At 45.3% G+C, this 19,981-nt stretch overlaps 1 protein-coding gene across 1 annotated transcript in view; it reads left to right on the top strand.

Annotated features, from left to right (window-relative positions):
• Positions 1–19,981, top strand: part of LOC124775694 (sialin-like) — a 172,957-nt gene that overhangs the window by 32,810 nt on the left and 120,166 nt on the right. The window contains exon 3 of the mRNA XM_047250521.1: positions 1,978–2,133. Within this exon, the coding sequence (XP_047106477.1) occupies positions 1,978–2,133 (156 nt within the window). The remainder of the gene's footprint in view (positions 1–1,977; positions 2,134–19,981) is intronic.

The following is a 19,981-nucleotide window of genomic DNA, read 5'->3' as shown; positions in this document are numbered from 1 at the left end:
GGTGTTCCGACTGCAGACAGGGTGATCCTCAGAGCAATTCACACAGCTTACAGTCCTCCGGACGATGCCACCCAGAGAGCGGAGGCTAGCAGCCCTCCGGCGTAATTCCCAAGGTGCAACGCGCCGCGCCGCAGCAATGCCGCGTCTGTGCAGCGGAGGTTGAAGGTAGCTTCTGCGGGCCGGTTGGCCGCCGATATCCATCACCAGAAAGTCGTCGTGGTTGGCCTGCAACTTGAACAACCGTCATTATCTCTGGTACCAGACGCAGATAGAATGGCGACACGACTGCCCTGTTTTGAGCCTCAGGATTCGCTTATTTATACGCTTTTTCCATACGCCTCTGACGTAGTTCCTCGGAAGGGGGCAAGTGGAATGCTCTTTGATAATTACAACATCAGCTTTCCTCCGCCGGCTTCGACCCCTACACAGAGGTCGCTAGGCTGTGTTATAACTGCAACGTATGGGTTCTTCACAGCACGTCAGTGCACTGTGCTGCCCTTACTAGTTCACAGTTGTACACAGTGCCCGCTGGGCCGTGCCTTCTAGCCTGCGAGCGGTTTCGTAAACCTGACTCGCAGACTCGTTTACAAAATATCAACATCGCCCGCGCCTGCCATCCTATGTGCCAATCGGTCCCTCAACTACTATCTGTCAGCCATAATTGCCCAAGATTTACAAGAATTCCCCAAATCCACGACTGTACTTATTCGTGGCGCAGCAGTAATTCTGCATCTGTACGGAGATGACTATACAGGGTGTTACAAAAAGGTACGGCCAAACTTTCAGGAAACGTTCCTCACACACAAATAAAGAAAAGATGTTATGTGGACGTGTGTCCGGAAACGCTTAATTTCCATGTTAGAGCTCATTTTAGTTTCGTCAGTATGTACTGTACTTCCTCGATTGACCGCCAGTTGGCCCAATTGACGAGAATCCACACGCAATTGTGCAACCACGTCATCAACACAAATTTTCTGTGAACTTTTGGGCAGGCATTGTTGGTGACGTCTTGATTGGGCCCCATGTTCTTCCACCTACGCTCAATGGAGCACGTTATCATGATTTCATACGGGATACTCTACCTGTGCTGCTAGAACATGTGCCTTTACAAGTGCGACACAACATGTGGTTCATGCACGATGGAGCTCCTGCACATTTCAGTCGAAGTGTTCGTACGCTTCCCAACAACAGATTCGGTGACCGATGGATTGGTAGAGGCGGACCAATTCCATGGCCTCCACGCTCTCCTGACCTCAACCCTCTTGACTTTCATTTATGGGGACATTTGAAAGCTCTTGTCTACGCAACCCCGGTACCAAATGTAGAGACTCTTCGTGCTCGTATTGTGGACGGCTGTGATACAATACGCCATTCTCCAGGACGGCATCAGTGCATCAGGGATTCCATGCGACGGAGGGTGGATGCATGTATCCTCGCTAACGGAGGACATTTTGAACGTTTCCTGTAACAAAGTGTTTGAAGTCACGCTGGTACGTCTGTTGTTGTGTGTTTCCATTCCATGATTAATGTGATTTGAAGAGAAGTAATAAAATGAGCTCTAACATGGAAAGTAAGCTTTTCCGGACACATGTCCACATAACATATTTTCTTTCTTTGTGTGTGAGGAATGTTTCCTGAATGTTTGGCCGTAGCTTTTTGTAACACCCTGTATAAAACCGAATTTGTCCGTGTTTTTCACTGCTACGAAGGTACAATGACAGAAACAGAAGTAACTGGTTTAACACACCCAATAAATCGTAACTACATCATTATTCTATAACGAGCCACAATAGACGACGTGTCCCTTACCGCAAAATACCCAGTAAATATCTCCAAAGAACCTTAGAAATTTTGCTGCCGGAGTTGGTGATCTGCCTGGAGGCGGCAGGAGGTTTACTCTGACTTGCTATCTCACACACACACACTAGCAGAGCCTGGTGCCTGGTGAGGAGGGCGGCCGCCCGTGCCGTGTTGCAGGTGCCGGGCGGCATGCTGGCTCGCCGCGTGGGCCCCAAGCTGATCTTCGGCCTGAGCAACCTGTCCGCGTGCCTGCTGGCGGCGCTCGCCCCGCTGGCTGCCGGCGTCGACTACCGCGCCCTGGTGGCTCTCAGGGCTCTCCAGGGACTGCTCACCGTGAGTTCCGCCGCCTCCAACAACTCTCGCTCTACTCACAGGTTTTACTTATTTACCCAGAACAATATCCTGGAATTTGGATCTGCACACAATTATGTCCGTCTGTAGCAAGACACTAGAGCGTACACTACCTGATCAGAAGTATCCTGACATTTATTAGTGGATACTGATACAATGTGTATGAACGCTTCGCCTTTATGGCCGCTTGGACTATGTTAGGGAGGCATCTAATGAGGTGCCTGAATGTGTGTTGGAGAAGGCACCGGAATCTGCCACTGGAGGCGAAGCCGAAACCAGAGAAGGTAGCGATCTTGAACTATGGGCTCTGGAGCGAAATCGACGATCTACTTCCTCGCCAAGAAATCACCCCCACCCTGATCACACTCACCCCCGCCCCAGGATGACGTCACGTGTTTTCTCAACTGCACGTGTGCCCCAGCCCCCTCATCCCCGACCCCTTCCACGCCCCCTCCCCCAACCTACCCTCCTGGCGGGAATTTCGAATTTTTAAAAATGGCGGTTCCCTTTCCAGGACTCGAACCCTGGTCTTCCTGAGCGGAAAGCCCAAGTGTACCCTCCCCCCCCCCCCCCTCAACCAAATTATATGCCCATAGACACTTGAAATTGGTAGTACCCAATACGAACGCAGCGTCCGATAACACAACGGGAATATAAGGCAGGCCCAGCAACTTTGCAGCCTCAGTTGCCGTCAGTCACCCAGAATGAAGCACCAGTCGAGATCGTCCAGTGCCGTCCAACCGCAGCAGCAACGGAATACGAAGAAGCAGCGGAAGAGTAAGTAACCCCTGCTTAATGTCTGTGTTTACTGCCGTGTGAGGGTCTTTGTGCTTCTATCATGGTTTGTAACAGTTTTTCTTCTTTACTCATCAGCGGATGCGACGTCCTCCAGCCTGTCGGTGTCTGTAACAGCGATGTGTGTCAGCCCGTCGGGACCCGCAGCAGCGGCAGCATCCTGGGATCCTGTCGCGCACCTGGTCAGCTTGATGGAGCAGGACAATCAGCTGTTATTGTCGGTTGAAGACACCCAGCCAGCCCCTGACTCGCTGAAGTGCACCGGAGGTCCTAATCAGCATGACGCAGGTCAGTACTGGCCTCCATCATACGCGCCATCGCAGAATATTCCAGTGATACTGCATGGACAGGGTGAGGATGTAGTGGATGAGAAGATACAAGTCCGTGCACCACTACTCTTCTTTTCAGTGTACAATTTAACCGCTAGTGGTTCGAAACGTTTACATATTGGTATAGAAGCAGCCACAGACAGAGTGTGGCGTATTGTGATAGAGATCGAGAACGCAGCTAAAACTATTTACGTGCGGTTTACGGAAGTGGAATGGGATGAACTCTGTCGTGCAAAAGCGTATATCATGCAGCAGTTGACCGCCGAATATCACCCGAGCCGTCCTCCTCCGGACATTTGCTGTGCTGCTCTACCTCTATCTATTAGAACAGTGTAAAATGACTCTGCACTCTGTGAAATCAGGTGACACGTCCGTTTATCTACAGTACTCCACCGTTAAAAATTTTTTCGATCTACAGATGGTGCTATCCACTGTATTGGAAAGACTGAACAGATGGCTGCCTTGTGTTAAAGCTGTGTATGGAGACATTGCAGAGTATCTAAGTATGAACAATGTGCATATAGACCACTTCGAACGCTGGCTCAGTATGGTGCCGGCAAAAACTAATGTACTGCCAATGAATTTGGGAGAAATACATGCTGAATTATTTGCTTACAAGAAGGCTTTATTTTCATATTATCTACTGGCGTTAAGATAAAGAAAGAATCAGTTGATGTAGTGCATCCTGTGTACGATTACTGAATAAAAAAATGCATATAACCATGTATGTGTTTGTTTTATTTCTTACCTCTTATTATATTGCGAGTACTAAAGCTACTGCCCCGGTATTTTCACTGGAAACATGGAACAGCCGAAAATTATGTCATTTAACTAAATTTCCGTAAAGGCCCATTGCACGCCGGTACCTTAAATGCTCAGTATCATGGAAAGGGCATTATTTTCTATAAAAACCCATTGCACGCCAGTACCTGACGTAGTAGGTGTCATGGCAGTGTGGGTGGAGCAACAGGACTTCGTTATAAGCGACTGGAGCTGCGATGGTGAGCCGGCCGAAAGTGGCCGAGCGGTTCTAGGCGCTACAGTCTGGAACCGCACGACCGGTACGGTCGCAGGTTCGAATCCTGCCTCGGGCGTGGATGTGTGTGATGTCCTTAGGTTAGTTAGGTTTAAGTAGTTCTAAATTCTAGGGGACTGATGACCTCAGAAGTTAAGTGCCATAGTGCTCAGAGCCATTTGAACCATTTTGCGATGGTGAGCAAGAAGACCGTACGAAGAAGAATGGTATACTCCTTCCCGACAACATTCCTGCAATAATTGTAGGTCCATTCAACTGCGACAAGACAAATGTTCTCATGTCACTGATAACACGTCCGGATGGAGTCTGCTTTCAGCATGTATGTGTGTTTTCAAAAACACTGTTCCAGCCCAAATACCAACTATTACAGGGGATCTCCAGGGTGTAGATGGTGTGAGAGACACGACATTCAGTGAGAGCAGCGATATCGCTCCACCGTAGAAAGTAAAGCCAAACACAGTGTTCATATTTGATAATGTTGCTGTGGAAAACCAAGATCAAACTAGGCGATATTTCTGTTTCGTTATCCATATGGCCGTTGATGTATTTTATCTGAGTCAGACATATTCCATAATCCCAAAACAGCTGGTGAGGAATAATGCAAACATAATTATAGCATTCAAACAGGACAGTGTAAATTTAAAACATATTTACTAGGTTCATGTAGGAACCGACATGTCGTCGAATGATTTTGTAAAGACATGTGCAGATCGCTGGAATCAATCACAGTGTGGGTTTCTCGTTACTGATAAAACAAGAAAACTGAATGATGGCAGGTACAGACGGAACTTCCATGAGTTTTTATATATATATATATATATATATATATATATATATATATATATATATATATATATCCATGCAAAGAGGCGAGTACATCAGTATACACTTCATCATGGATAAATTCGCACGCATGCCGGGAGCTCAGTTTGATAGGGTGGGTGTACATAGCCATAACATTCGCTTGTACGTGGACGCGAAAATTCAAACTCTCGAACATAAAGTTGGAGGTGTACGCAAGGGATTAGAGACGTATTGTCAAACCCTTCTGAGACTGAACAATACACTGAATGATCAGGTTAGTGCAATCGAGAAGAAAGTAAACGGTTTAACTGAAGGGGGGATAGCTATCGTTCAGAACGGGACATTGTACGAACGGGTTAACGCAATTGAAAAAGAAAATAGGTAACTTAACTAATGAGAAAATAGCTGTTACCGAGAAGGGGGAGCAGCATAAGGAAAAGAAGAGCGGATATATAAAACCTCACGTTACACAGAAGTCCGATTAGTATACACCGAGAGGTCGACTAAGCATAAAGTCATTGAGGCACGGAAGGCCGTTCGCGAGAAGTTACGGTTGCCGAGGTTAGGGCATTTGAAGCGGGAGCAGACACTGAGAGAAACTTTCAAACCAGTTACTGAATCTCTCGATGAACTCTTAGCAAAATTCCGCAACGACTACGATGACGCTATTGCCGATTTCATTAACCGTCACAGCGACGCAAGGATACACAAAACATTCGGTGTTACTGGTGAGAACCATGTTGGGCACATAGCCTATAATTTTAAATGAAAAAACGATACAGATCGGCGATAAACAATTTCAAAGAACACGCGGTCTATTGAACTTTATTTTCCTTAGACTCACGAAAACTGTAAATTATTCGCCTAAAGATCTGGAAATGTATCGTGAAATATTGCTTTTAACTGATCTGCATAAGAATGCAAAAAGTCGAAGCAATGTGAAATAAAAATCTGTTATAGGATCTATTTTGGACTGTGAAAAAATAGCAGTGGTGATGGTGTCGACACTCAGCATAAAAGAGTGAGCAATCGACTCCCGCAGTATGTACACTCCTGGAAATGGAAAAAAGAACACATTGACACCGGTGTGTCAGGCCCACCATACTTGCTCCGGACACTGCGAGAGGGCTGTACAAGCAATGATCACACGCACGGCACAGCGAACACACCAGGAACCGCGGTGTTGGCCGTCGAATGGCGCTAGCTGTGCAGCATTTGTGCACCGCCGCCGTCAGTGTCAGCCAGTTTGCCGTGGCATACGGAGCTCCATCGCAGTCTTTAACACTGGTAGCATGCCGCGACAGCGTGGACGTGAACCGTATGTGCAGTTGACGGACTTTGAGCGAGGGCGCATAGTGGGCATGTGGGAGGCCGGTGGACGTACCGGCGAATTGCTCAACACGTGGGGCGTGAGGTCTCCACAGTACATCGATGTTGTCGCCAGTGGTCGGCGGAAGGTGCACGTGCCCGTCGACCTGGGACCGGACCGCAGCGACGCACAGATGCACGCCAAGACCGTAGGATCCTACGCAGTGCCGTAGGGGACCGCACCGCCACTTCCCAGCAAATTAGGGACACTGTTGCTCCTGGGGTATCGGCGAGGACCATTCGCAACCGTCTCCATAAAGCTGGGCTACGGTCCCGCACACCGTTAGGCCGTCTTCCGCTCACGCCCCAACATCGTGCAGCCCGCCTCCAGTGGTGTCGCGACAGGCGTGAATGGAGGGACGAATGGAGACGTGTCGTCTTCAGCGATGAGAGTCGCTTCTGCCTTGGTGCCAATGATGGTCGTATGCGTGTTTGGCGCCGTGCAGGTGAGCGCCACAATCAGGACTGCATACGACCGAGGCACACAGGGCCAACACCCGGCATCATGGTGTGGGGAGCGATCTCCTACACTGGCCGTACACCACTGGTGATCGTCGAGGGGACACTGAATAGTGCACGGTACATCCAAATCGTCATCGAACCCATCGTTCTACCATTCCTAGACCGGCAAGGGAACTTGCTGTTCCAACAGGACAATGCACGTCCGCATGTATCCCGTGCCACCCAACGTGCTCTAGAAGGTGTAAGTCAACTACCCTGGCCAGCAAGATCTCCGGATCTGTCCCCCATTGAGCATGTTTGGGACTGGATGAAGCGTCGTCTCACGCGGTCTGCACGTCCAGCACGAACGCTGGTCCAACTGAGGCGCCAGGTGGAAATGGCATGGCAAGCCGTTCCACAGGACTACATCCAGCATCTCTACGATCGTCTCCATGGGAGAATAGCAGCCTGCATTGCTGCGAAAGGTGGATACACACTGTACTAGTGCCGACATTGCGCATGCTCTGTTGCCTGTGTCTATGTGCCTGTGGTTCTGTCAGTGTGATCATGTGATGTATCTGACCCCAGGAATGTGTCAATAAAGTTTCCCCTTCCTGGGACAATGAATTCACGGTGTTCTTATTTCAATTTCCAGGAGTGTATATTACGACGACCCCAATGAACTAATAGACCGGCTAAGACTGCTCAAGGCATCAGCTGCCGCTGGTAATACAGAACATTCCAATGAAGTTGTTTCAGTAATTTCTGAGCTCAGAGAGAGAGGCGTCATCGGATGAGTATGGAGACTGTAGTTCGAGAACTGCACAAACCAGCACGCAAAACATACCCTCGAAGATATGTTATGATTAAAGGTTTGGGCGACCTGTGGCAGGCGGGTCTTGTCGACGTGAGAGAATATTCACGTGTGAATACAGATTCAAATATATTTTAATGGTCATTGATACTTATTCTAAATATGCCTGGGCATTACCTGTGAAAGCGAAAACACTGAAGGAAGTCGCGCATGTGTTTGATGGATTATTGCAGACGGGGACGAATCGAAGTCCAGTCAACCTTCAGACAGATCACGGCAGTGAGTCTTACAATAAATATTTCAAGGCTGTGATGGAGCGGTATGGAAAACATCACTACTCGACGTTCACCCATCTGAACGCGAGTATCGTGGAACGTCTGAACAGAACAGTGAAAGCCCAGATGTGGATGCAATTCAATCTTTGTGGCTCACACAGATGGATCGATATCCTTCCGCAAATAATTACACAGTATAATCGAACCAAACATCGCACAATAAAAATGAGACCAATCGATGTTCGTGATAATAATCTTCTAGATACAGTATACAATCGTATTAAAATGGTAGATCCGAGCAAACAGCAATTTGATGTAGGTGATTTAGTACGTATTTCAAAACACCCAATGTTTGACAAACCTTACATGCCAAACTGGTCAACCGAGATATTCACAGTTTCCAAAGTGCAGAGAACGAATCCTAGAACCTACCTCTTAAAGAACAGCAGTGGTACTGAAATTGATGGATGCTTTTACACACAAGAGATACAGAAGAACTCGGAACCAGATGTGTATCTCGTAGAGGGTCATACGGCGTCGACGAATAGAGCGTTGGTTAAATGGCTTGGTTTTCCCACATCACAAAACAGCTCGATCGACACTGACGATTTGTTATGTAACAGAGAGCGGAGACCACAAGCATCTCAGTAGCATAATATGTGAGATAGGAGAAGCATTAGAGGTGGAGGCGGTATTCTCTACAAACTACCAGTCGAATTACACATTCCTGGATATAACTACTGTGGACCCGGAACACAACTTCAAAATCTGTTGGCACGCGGTGATAAGGGAATAAATGTAGTCGACGAAGCGTGTGTGTAATACGACGTCGCTTACGCAGGAAATAAAGATCTTCACACTGCCGATCGAATTTTAGCTGGTAAAGCTAAGGCAATACTTGCGAGAAAGGATATTGACATGGGACAACGCACTGCAGCATTTGCAGTTGATAAAACTATGTGTGGTAAAGTTAAGTTTGATTTGGGTGTGAAGAAGTTCAGCCAAGTTACGAGCGCTGCACGTAGGGCGCTAAGACAGAAGATGAAAACCAAAGGGTGCATGAAAAACTGTATCCTGACAGCGTTGTATGCAGATAAAAGCGCCCTGAAGCAGAAAGGAGTGCGAAGAAAAAAGATCGATTAAACCAACCAGGGTTCTACCAATACCCAGGACGTCGTATGGAATTATTCCCTTCCTTATTCCTGCTTTAGTCTGTGTACCGGCGGTGGGTTCACTGGCTGGGGGTACTGCGGCTATTGGCAGGACAGTCAAGAATGCACAAAGCTCTCAGGAGCAACTGCAGGAGGTAAGACGACATAACCGCATGATGGAGGCAGCAGCCATCAGAAGAGGGCTATACTTGAAACCATATAAAAAAGGACTAGGTCTCTTCATAAAAAAACCAATCAGTCGTACCAGATAGGGCGCTTACAAATACGGATCTGCTTAAGTTTGTTACGAAGAAATTCAACATTCCGAGGTGTGTTTATGCGGAATACATACCGAAGACTATGTGGAAATCAGGAGAATGCGGAATTGTGAGTCTGGATGAAGCAGGAGGACCTGGAACTCATTGGGTACCATACGTTAAAAAAATAAATACAAATAACGTCTACTATTTCGACTCATTCGGCGACCTGAATTTCGCAGAAGAATTACTACGATGCTTCACAGGCAGAAGATATGTGTTCTACAATTTTCGAAGCTACCAAGACTTTGATACATACCTCTGTGGGCATCTATGTATCATGTTCCTTCTGACTTTTACGAATGATATATAACACCGGGTATTAAGCACCCATTCACCAGTCGACGTTTAGATGCAATGTCGTACACTCTGACATTAAAAGAACGATCGTCTGTATTACGTGTGAATTACTTCCCACCAGTTGATTTAAGCGTTGGAGATTGGAGCATCGCGCTGATTGGACTGGAGACATACAACACTATCCCAAATATCACAGAGGCTAACAATAAACTACATCTGGAAATTAATGGTAAAGAAGAAACTGTAGAAACTGAACCTGGTGCATACGATACCTACGATTTAAATGAAGCTTTAAAATAGTCTGGAAAAGGGATTGAGCTCTGTGCAAACATCAGTACTCTTAAATCTGAAGTAAGAACAGTGAATGCTTCGACTGACTTTAAGCAGAAAAGTTCAATAGACCCACTACTGGGTTTCACAAAGGGACAGGATTTGAAGACGGATCCCAATAAATTTTACAAATCTAATCAGACAGTGGATATTTTCCCTGTTAGTAAAATCCGTGTTGAGTGCAACATTGCAACGAACTATATCTCAACAATATTGCATTGTGAACGTCGTTGCCAACATTCAATTTACGGATTCTTCCCATCAGTTGGAACAGTTCATAAGATTGTTGAGACTCCTGCCACCGCTATATGCCTTCCAGTGACAGTACAGACAATGGACTATCTGGAGCTGCGTATTGTGGATCAGAATGTCCAACTTGTTGACTTTCGTTGTGATGAATCATTGTACGACTACATCTACGACAAGATGCATAAAACCAGCGCACGCAGCGCACAGCATAGCACTTCACAGCAGAACCGCAAAGTGATAACACGTGCGAATTAAAAGTTTCTTAAATCTGTAGGCTTGAAACATCGGAGTGACGTCGTCACTCAATATATCTTAGTGGAATATGATGAGTGGATCATACGCCAGGAATACTTCTCGCATAAACCTTATGTTTCAACGACATTTAACAAGAACGATGAAATTAGGATTGTCATCCAGCATCAAGACCCTTCACCCATCCATCAAGAGCTTCATATATTTGGATGGATCCTTTAAGAAAAAGGATGGTAGTCATACAGTGGGATCAAGGCCTACACGTAATGCTTTCGCATTCCTGTTCCAGGAAACACGTTATGAACCTAATGGGGTAGAGATTGATCGTACACGTAATGTCGGCATAGCATCACCCCTTAGAACTTATGTCCCATCATCGACCTCGGATTTGAATGGCTTAGAAAATGCAGGATGGTTCATAGACGACCCTGTGGGCAGAACAGCAGAAGAGTACCGCCGAGTTACTGCATGCATACCCCTAAAAATGCTTATGGAGTACTTTGAGGACAAGCAGCGAATTATTATGAATGCTAAACAGGAGCTTATTCTGGTACGGAGCGCAACAGATAGCAACTCGTACATCCAAGAAGCTGAAGAGGAGAATCAGATCATCATCAATAAAAGTATATGGAAAATTTCGCACATCGCTGTGGCAGACGAGGAGCATTTGAAGCTTTTAAAAGTTCTGAATACCGGTATATATCTGCCATTAACTTTCCGCTCATGGGAGGTTTTTGAGTACCCGGTGCTACCGACAGCGAGCAGACAAACATGGGCTATTAAAACCCCAGTGCAGATGGAAACACCAAGATTTGTCCTACTTGTATTCCAGACCAACAGAAGGGGGAATTTAGCAAATGATTCCGCCGTATTTGACAACTGTAATTTAACTAATGCCCGAGTCTACTTGAATTCCGAATTCTATCCCTATGACATTTAACTTCTACAGTGGGATCGGAATGTATACAGTGTAGCATTTGACGTGTATGCAAGGTTCTGTGCTTCTTACTATGAAGGTGTTGAAGAGGAAGGATGCCTACTCAGTCCATGGAAATTCAAGTCTGTTATAAGCAGAATGAGATAATTAAATCAGGACCAATAGATGTACGAATCGAATTTGAATCTTCATCAAATTTCCCAGAACACAAAAAAAAAAAAATGGTTCAAATGGCTCTGAGCACTATGGGACTCAACTGCTGAGGTCATTAGTCCCCTAGAACTTAGAACTAGTTAAACCTAACTAACGTAAGGACATCACAAACACCCATGCCCGAGGCAGGATTCGAACCTGCGACCGTAGAGGTCTTGCGGTTCCAGACTGCAGCGCCTTTAACCGCACGGCCACTTCGGCCGGCTCCCAGAACACACTGCAGCGTATAATCTAGCTATACATGGCCGTGTGATTAACTATTGCCCACTTATTGGTGTTGTGCAATGTGCTGTATAAATGACCAAGTGCTGTGGCACACCCAGAGCATTTCACAATGACAACTTGCAGTGTGAACGTTGTTGCCGACATTCAATGTTTCTGTGATAATGAGTGTAGATAATTCGTATTTAAAGATGTTGCACTCATATCGTACGCAGAAGAAGCTGGTATAATACAGACATTCTCAGCATGAACTGCATCGCCAAGGCCTTTAAAGGATCTGAACTATGCTAAAACATGGACGAGCGCAAAGTGGCTAACATCTTTCTTTCATGGTCTCCACTGGGAGGAATCTGGTATACCTTATAAAGAAATGATGATGTCATTTCGAATATTCGATCATCATGAGACCATCATCTACGTCAAAGGCGAGGAGATGATCGCATGGATGCAACGAATGTTCAAGTTTGCATCTATTCAAGATCTGGAATTCTACAGGTGTGCTGCTATCCATAAGCTTAAGAAGAAGAAGAATATGTGTGAAAATAGTGTTGTGTCTGCTTATGAAAATGTAAAATTACTTTTAAGTAGGATTAATGAAAATAAATGAATTTTTTACCTCACATTCGGTGTCCTTTCTTTCTACCTAGCCCCTACTTAGATATCAGGTAGCTTTGCCCAGATCCTATGTCGGTGGCTTTGTTCAAGCACAGGAGATATAATATCAGCCATGTGTGCTATATGTCTTTGGAAGCGGGCACGATCACGCGCCGTGTATTCCCAAAAACCTATACTTGCAGCACGATAGGCGAAATCCCATGCAATCATTACATATATTTTGTTTTCCTCCATCTTAAACGTCACCCCCCTCATGCTTTAAACTAATGTCTTGTGCAACTTGCACAGCCTTTATATTCATTTGTAAGAGTAGGGATTTGTGAAATAACAACAAAGACGTATGGTAACGAATAACAAGTTTTTATTCAGACATAAATACTCACAGTAGTAATACAGCTTTACACTCACAAATCTTGTTGTTTTTACAGTACACGAAGTAATACTGCTTTTAAATTCAGTTTTTGTAACTGTTTGAATTTTTTTATTTGAAGTTCACAATTTTTAAAAATAATAGTACCGACTGAATTTTTTTTGTATTATACATTGCAGTACTGGTTACAGCTATTGCAGAGGTATAGTTTCTCTTACACTAATACTATTACTAGTGAAATTCCACTCAAACAGAAGACTTAATTTATACTTTGAACTGGGTGGCTCTAAACATTTTCCACCTCAAGCAGCTGAAATAATTTAATAATACAATGAAGCGGATGGCCCTAAAATTTTCATTCCAAACAACTGCACTAAAATGAACTGGGTAGAACTCACACCTAAAACTAGTATGACTTGGATAGCTAGCGGTAGGTGAAACTTAAAAAACTAATCAATTTACAGAAGCACTCATCCACTCACACACGCACATGAAGATCAAAAGAGAGAAATAATACGGTAAACTATTTTTTTCCTTCATTTAAATTTTTTATGATTTTGGTTCAATTTCTTAAATCTTTTGTATACATCGCACTTTTTAATTTTTTTATAATTTTTCCCAGGAAATACTGCTTACATAGTCCTGACTAGATATTATGGTACTTATATATATATATATATATATATATATATATATATATATATATATATATATATATATAAGCATACATATTTACACAGACATCCACACTCAAACGCTCTGACAAGCCACAAGCATACAAACAGATGCGCATAAGCACACACACACATTCAGGCATGCCATACATCACACGTACAATATTTAAACTATGATAAAAGAGCCATGCTATTAGGTATAAGCTATCACTCACTCACTCACTCACTCTCTCTCATTCACATCATCGGAGTTCCCCCACCCCCTCTCGCGCTTCAAGTAAATAGTGTGAGCACGGGAGGGTTTCGATCCCGTCATCAAAAATGGCTCTCTTATCGTCATGAGGTGACAATCAGACTTTAGACTGCAGCACAGTGTACTCCTCACGACCTCACGATCCGATACTAGTTTGCTTTACCAAACGCGGCGGTTGTGGCGGAGCACCGCGAACGCCACAGTACAGACACTGGATGTAGTCTTCGACTGTGAGGACACGTGATGCCGCATGTCGCACACCCTTACCCCCGCCTTTGGGTAGCTCCATCTATTGTACGATATGCATATATTTTGAATCTTAGACCCACAAACTCCACAATCGTCAATCCACCCGCCTCATCTTTCATTAAGACGATAACCTTCTTGTTCTGAGGAACAATACCGTAAGGATTATCGGCTTATATCCTGATGTGTCGAATTCATTACCGTGACACCTAATTACTTCATATGGATCGCTGTTCTTCTCCCAGTAGATGAAGCTATCTGTATCCATATAAAGTAACATTGGTTCCACGAAATGAGTTTTAGCAAATTCATTGTGGAAGTGGCACATTTGGAGTTTGGAGATGTCCAAACTCGTTTCGTAAACTCTACTGAAACTTTCGACGACTCCACAGCAACAAAGTTCTCATTGAAAATAGTGACCCGCTTAAAATTTGGTCTGGAGATGCAGTTACTTTCGCCCCAAAGCCCATCCCATTCGGTCCTAGCCAAAATATCGCCTTCATTTCCTACACTCTACATCGTTTTACCGAAAATGGAATTATTCATTAATTTGTACAAGTCTTTTTCGAAATCATTAGTCGCACTGCCCTCTTTTCGGTATTTAATTCAATACACTCCTTCAACCAGGGGGACTGACTGAAGGAAATAGCCCTGGTGATTCTACCTAGCTCAATCCCTAAGCTGAGACACTGCTGGAGATTATGATAATGAATTACATACATACCTCTGCTTGTGTCCAGCAGTGGTCATGAGTTTACGGACAGTACTTCCTCGCGGAACTTGTTGCTCTGGACATAACGGCAAGTCGCTTGTCATTTCATGCAAACTGACAGGGTAAATGAGATCTGGCTCCACCACATACCCTACATCAGAATCAGACGCCAGACCAAACATTTTTCCTCCTAATCCCTGTAATTCGTAATCAGGCACCCACTGAAGCCCCCCAACTGACATTGACTACATCATGGAGTGCCTGTATAAGTTATTCACATCCAAATATAGAATACAACTTGAATAGAGAGATGTGTTAAACTCTGCACTCATACGTGGATTATTTCCCTTGGTGTGTCATGGATACACTGGCAAAGTACTCCACGGGTCCTGCACTCAAAGAAAAGAAGCATATTGGTGAGCCGTGCGTGGCTCATGACCCTGCCATCATGTATTTTACGCCTTGTTTTTGATGTACTTCCACCTCACTACGTTAGTTTAAATTACTGGTGTCACTGAGTTGCTGCTTTGCGTGACCATGAGCGGCACTAGCAGCGCGTATCAGTACATCCCCTCTCATAGTATCTTTGCTTGACTGCAATTACTTTCCGGTCGTTGTCTGTCGTAAGCCAGTTCGGGTCGCGAGTTCGGGTGGCCAGTCAGTTGGAACGCATCTGGAGCGCAGTCCGGACCTGCCAGTCGGGGAGTTGCAATTCGGCACTAGTGCAGTCGGGTTGGAGCAGCAGTGAGGTCTGCGTCGACATGGCTCACCCGACCATTGCTGCCACGCATCACTTGAGCCAGGCGGCAGTCTTGGTGGATCGCCGGTCGGTCGTCCTACTGGACGACGCGTTTTGGCTCGCCGATCATTCATAAGTCGGCTGTGTGTGCGTGTGTGTTCTTGTGTGTGTGTGTGTGTGTGTGTGTGTTTCTGTGTGTGCATCGACTCCCGATTTGTCTTCGTGCATGCTTTAGTTACTGTTGCATATCGTTCAGGTCTTCATGCAAGTGTTTGTCAGATCGTGTGTGTAGTTGGCGTTATTTCCACTGACGACTATTTTAGGTGTTGTCGGCATTCTGAGGGCAGTCGGTCGGTTGGTGCGGCCCAGGGAGAACATCTCCATGCGGTGCAGTCGGCTGGGTCCGCTGGTGGTCCCTGCGCAGTGTCGGATCGTTTGTGGAGCTGTCCGATCGCTATGAGCTTTGTGGCTCACCGACACAGGACGTCAAATTTGAGTGGTGTGTTAAGTACCCAGGCCACGTCCGTTCATGTTGTGTCGTTCATTTCGGTGGTTCGTTGTTGGGGAGCTTTACCTGTGAGCAACACCGAGTGTTTGTAATGGTGAAATCGAGCCACCATGCGGTCGAATTAACTATATTGATTCACTACAATTCAAGTGCACCAGGGGAATTTTCTGCTTTGTGGCTGTTATTGTTCCAGTTACCTGCCCTGGCTCCTAATTTCAGGCAGCGTTCTTTCCTCACCTGTTGTCGCTGTCCAACATGGTGTGTAGTTCTGACAGCTTAATCATATTTCATTATGGATAATCACGTCCGTAACAGTTTGGTCTTCGAGTTTTTATCTACCAATTGGTGGCAAGCATGTCGTTTGGTCGCTCAGTCTGTGACCGTCTCTTGGTTGGGTTACCGACGGATCAAGTGTAGTTGGGCTCACCACCTGTCTCACCTAAGTGAATGTTAATGTTTCTAGGGCAGCCCCCCCCCCCTCCTGGAGATGTCTGTCCGTTTCATGGGTGTGTAATAGTCTGTTGGTAATCTATTATACCCAATGCTTCAAAAGAAAAAAATTTATTGTGTTTTATGTAAATCAATTTATGTAAATCTACTGTGGGCCTTCAGCCGCTTAAAACCTTATTCTTAAATTTAGTTATTGTAGTTGAGTTGCGTTTTATTTAGTGGGCGTTCGGCCATTGAAAACTTAAAGGTTAAGATATTTTTGAATTTTTGGAAAATCAACTGTGGGCCTTCAGCAGCTTGAAGCCTTATTCTCAAAATTTCCCTTAAGCGAAAACATTGTGGCCTTCTGCCTTAAAATATTATGGTAATATATTTTAAAATTTTGAAATTTAATTTTTTGTTCTATCTACTTTTGCCTTGAGGTTTCCCTCCTAGCTGTGATATATATTATTTTATTTGCAATTTTAACTACATGTCTTCAGTTACTTGAAATTTATCTTGTTGCCTTTTAAGATTTCTTGTTTGGAGGCCTTCAGCCGTGAAAGAATTGGATTTTGAAAATTTTAGTTGTAAAGGTTCGGCTATGTGCCGTTTTGGTTTAAAGGTGTTATTAAATTACAATTCTGAATTGAAACTGACCGCCACCTTATTTGGCCCTTTCCACAACCCTAATCACCTATTCCGGCCCGAGGGTTTAGCGGGCGTCTCAATCGGCATCAGTCAAAAGTTCGAAGCTACGTCTCGTTTTCTTAAGCATTGCGTCCCAGGACAACCCAGGTGCCAGAGATTACGTGGCCATACATACACTCTGGAACTTTTCAAAAACATCCGCAACCAAACGCACGTCGGTGTCCATGTATAGTCTTGCGTATTCCCCCAAGTTTGGAATGTTGAATTCCCGCCAGACATTCACAGCATGCGCATAAGAGCGTAATTTTTGACGTCATTTGTTTGGAGAATGAAATATACTTCTCAACACTCTCAGGCAGGACACTGACCTGATTTTTCTCCCAACCGAAACTAAACAATTGCCCAACTAGAAAGTGAGCGTCATACCCACTTAAGTTATGGAAGAAAACAGGTATGTGTCGTGGTAACATACGTCAAATTGCTTGCGTTGTGAGCTGCACCGTGGAACTTCCCCGTGAGGTGACAATGATCTCTACACGGAGTTTCAGCTTTTCTATCTAAAGGCAGCCCACAAATATGACAGTTAACCGTATCATTGTACAATTTTTTATCTTCCTCCGAGTCGGTCATGGGGTTTTGGTGCTGTAAAGCCTATCAACATCTCATGAGAGTTTTTCAAGCTCAGTGAGCAACCAAACTGCAGGATTATCCCCAAATGGCTCTGAGCACTATGGGACTCAACTGCTGAGGTCATTAGTCCCCTAGAACTTAGAACTAGTTAAACCTAACTAACCTAAGGACATCACAAACATCCATGCCCGAGGCAGGATTCGAACCTGCGACCGTAGCGGTCTTGCGGTTCCAGACTGCAGCGCCTTTAACCGCACGGCCACTTCGCAGGATTATCCCCAACATAAGGTTCACAGCGGTTAAGACTTGAACATGCAATTTGGTACGCCACCGCATACGGTGCGTGTTTTTGAGTGAAGGTGGAATGTGAGGCTAAGGGGTTCCCTTCACAGCGGGTAATAGGAGCAAGTAGACGTTCAAAGTCTGCGTATACAACAAACAGACATCGTTCCTGGTGGTGAGCATTCTTGAATTTAATGAACTTGTTTTCTTCTGTAGGCATAACAATATGTACCACTTCCTTGGATTCACAGTCCTCCAGATGCCTTTTTATATACTTTGCTTCTGAGAAGTTATTTAGACACCTAAGGCAAATGTGTTCCTTATGTTCATGTTTCGACAGTTGGCTGTAAAGGAGGCGGGACATGTCTTTGATCCACACGTAATGCTGAATATACCTTCAGAAGAAATCAGCATGTTTACATGAAGATCACGCTCACCTGCATATTTAGAAAAACGGAGTGGACCAACTATAGTATGTTTGTCCTGCTCATCTGGCTTGCTTTTCTGCTTCTTTTTCAGACCATAAACGTGAATCGATATTCCGGGATTTTGTGTCTCAATTTTTGGTATGTCCTGAATCTTTAAGGGGAGCTCGATACCGTCAGAGTTACAACATCCACGAATGTTAAGACCTATTCCGTATCGAGATGTGCGTTGCGAATCTTTAGTGTAATTTTTCTCACATGCCAGGACTGACCATGCAAAACAAGGGTTATCGTTTTCATTTTGAACGTTAATGCAAACCTGCTTCTTCTTAATATTCTCAGGGAGTTTGATATAACTGGATCCTCCATTTAACGTATCGTAGACATGAATATAGATGTCGAGGTGTGGTATTTGGGTGAGTGCTTTAGCTGACCCTCTTACTTCCATCTCGGAAAAATGGGCCATTATAGCACCCAAGGTGGATTCACGATACCACTCGGCGATTGATGTACTCCGAGATATAACACCATTATCACCACAGATGTAATGTAAGGTTTTCTCCTGAGCAGCACCCTGCTATTTGGGCGGGTGGGTCAACTCGCAGCAGAGCACTGCATCACATTTAATGGCAATATATCTCTGATCGTCTAGGGCTTTCAGGATTCCGCCTCTAACACCGGGAGGCACGCTTCTAGAATCCTGGCTGGGTCACGATACCCCCCAGCTGGATTAAATGAGATCGCCCCTCAAAGGCCCTACCGATCGCCAAGTATTCTAAAGGAGTCATGACGCCGCTAATCTGATGTCCTTCACTATCAGGACGGGATAGAGCACTACCGCTAGCCACAGATTCATTATCATTAATAATGCTACAGCTAGGTGACGACTGCGTCCAGCCGGTGGATGAGAGCGCTGGGGACGAGGTGCCTTCAGGGGGAAGGGCTATGTGTTGAGGTGCCGGCGAGGGCGAGAAGTCGGAGTGTGAGCAGTAGGAGGTGGTGGCTGCGACCTACCGAGGGAGCACCCACGCTGTGGTGAGGGCGCTCCTTGATGCTCCTGCATAGTGGAGCATTCGTCATCCCCAGCCTGGGGGTTGGGAGCTCGTTGCTCTGGCTGAGCCACCCAAGGACATCAGATGGTATGTGGTGGTTTGGGGACAGGCACTGCATCAGCTGGGACCGCCTCCCGCGCGGCAACGAGCGGCGCTTTGCATGTCAATGCACGCCACTCGGGTGTGTGTGTGTGTGACACCCTTCCCCACAACCACCACTCTAGGTGCACGTGCCACACCCATCTCCTGTCATGGTGGTGTTGGTGTCACTTCTGTAACATACCAATAAGGGGAAAAATTAAGTATAATGCTCAATATTTTTTAAATATGTGCTGTAAACAAACAATGACAACTAAGTAAATCATTATTCCTATATGCTTAAACAATGACGGTCACATTATAATCACCTTT

This window comes from Schistocerca piceifrons, chromosome 2, assembly GCF_021461385.2.
Source record: "Schistocerca piceifrons isolate TAMUIC-IGC-003096 chromosome 2, iqSchPice1.1, whole genome shotgun sequence".
Classification (NCBI taxonomy): Eukaryota; Metazoa; Arthropoda; class Insecta; order Orthoptera; family Acrididae; genus Schistocerca; species Schistocerca piceifrons.
This window is presented reverse-complemented; position numbering and strand designations above follow the sequence as displayed.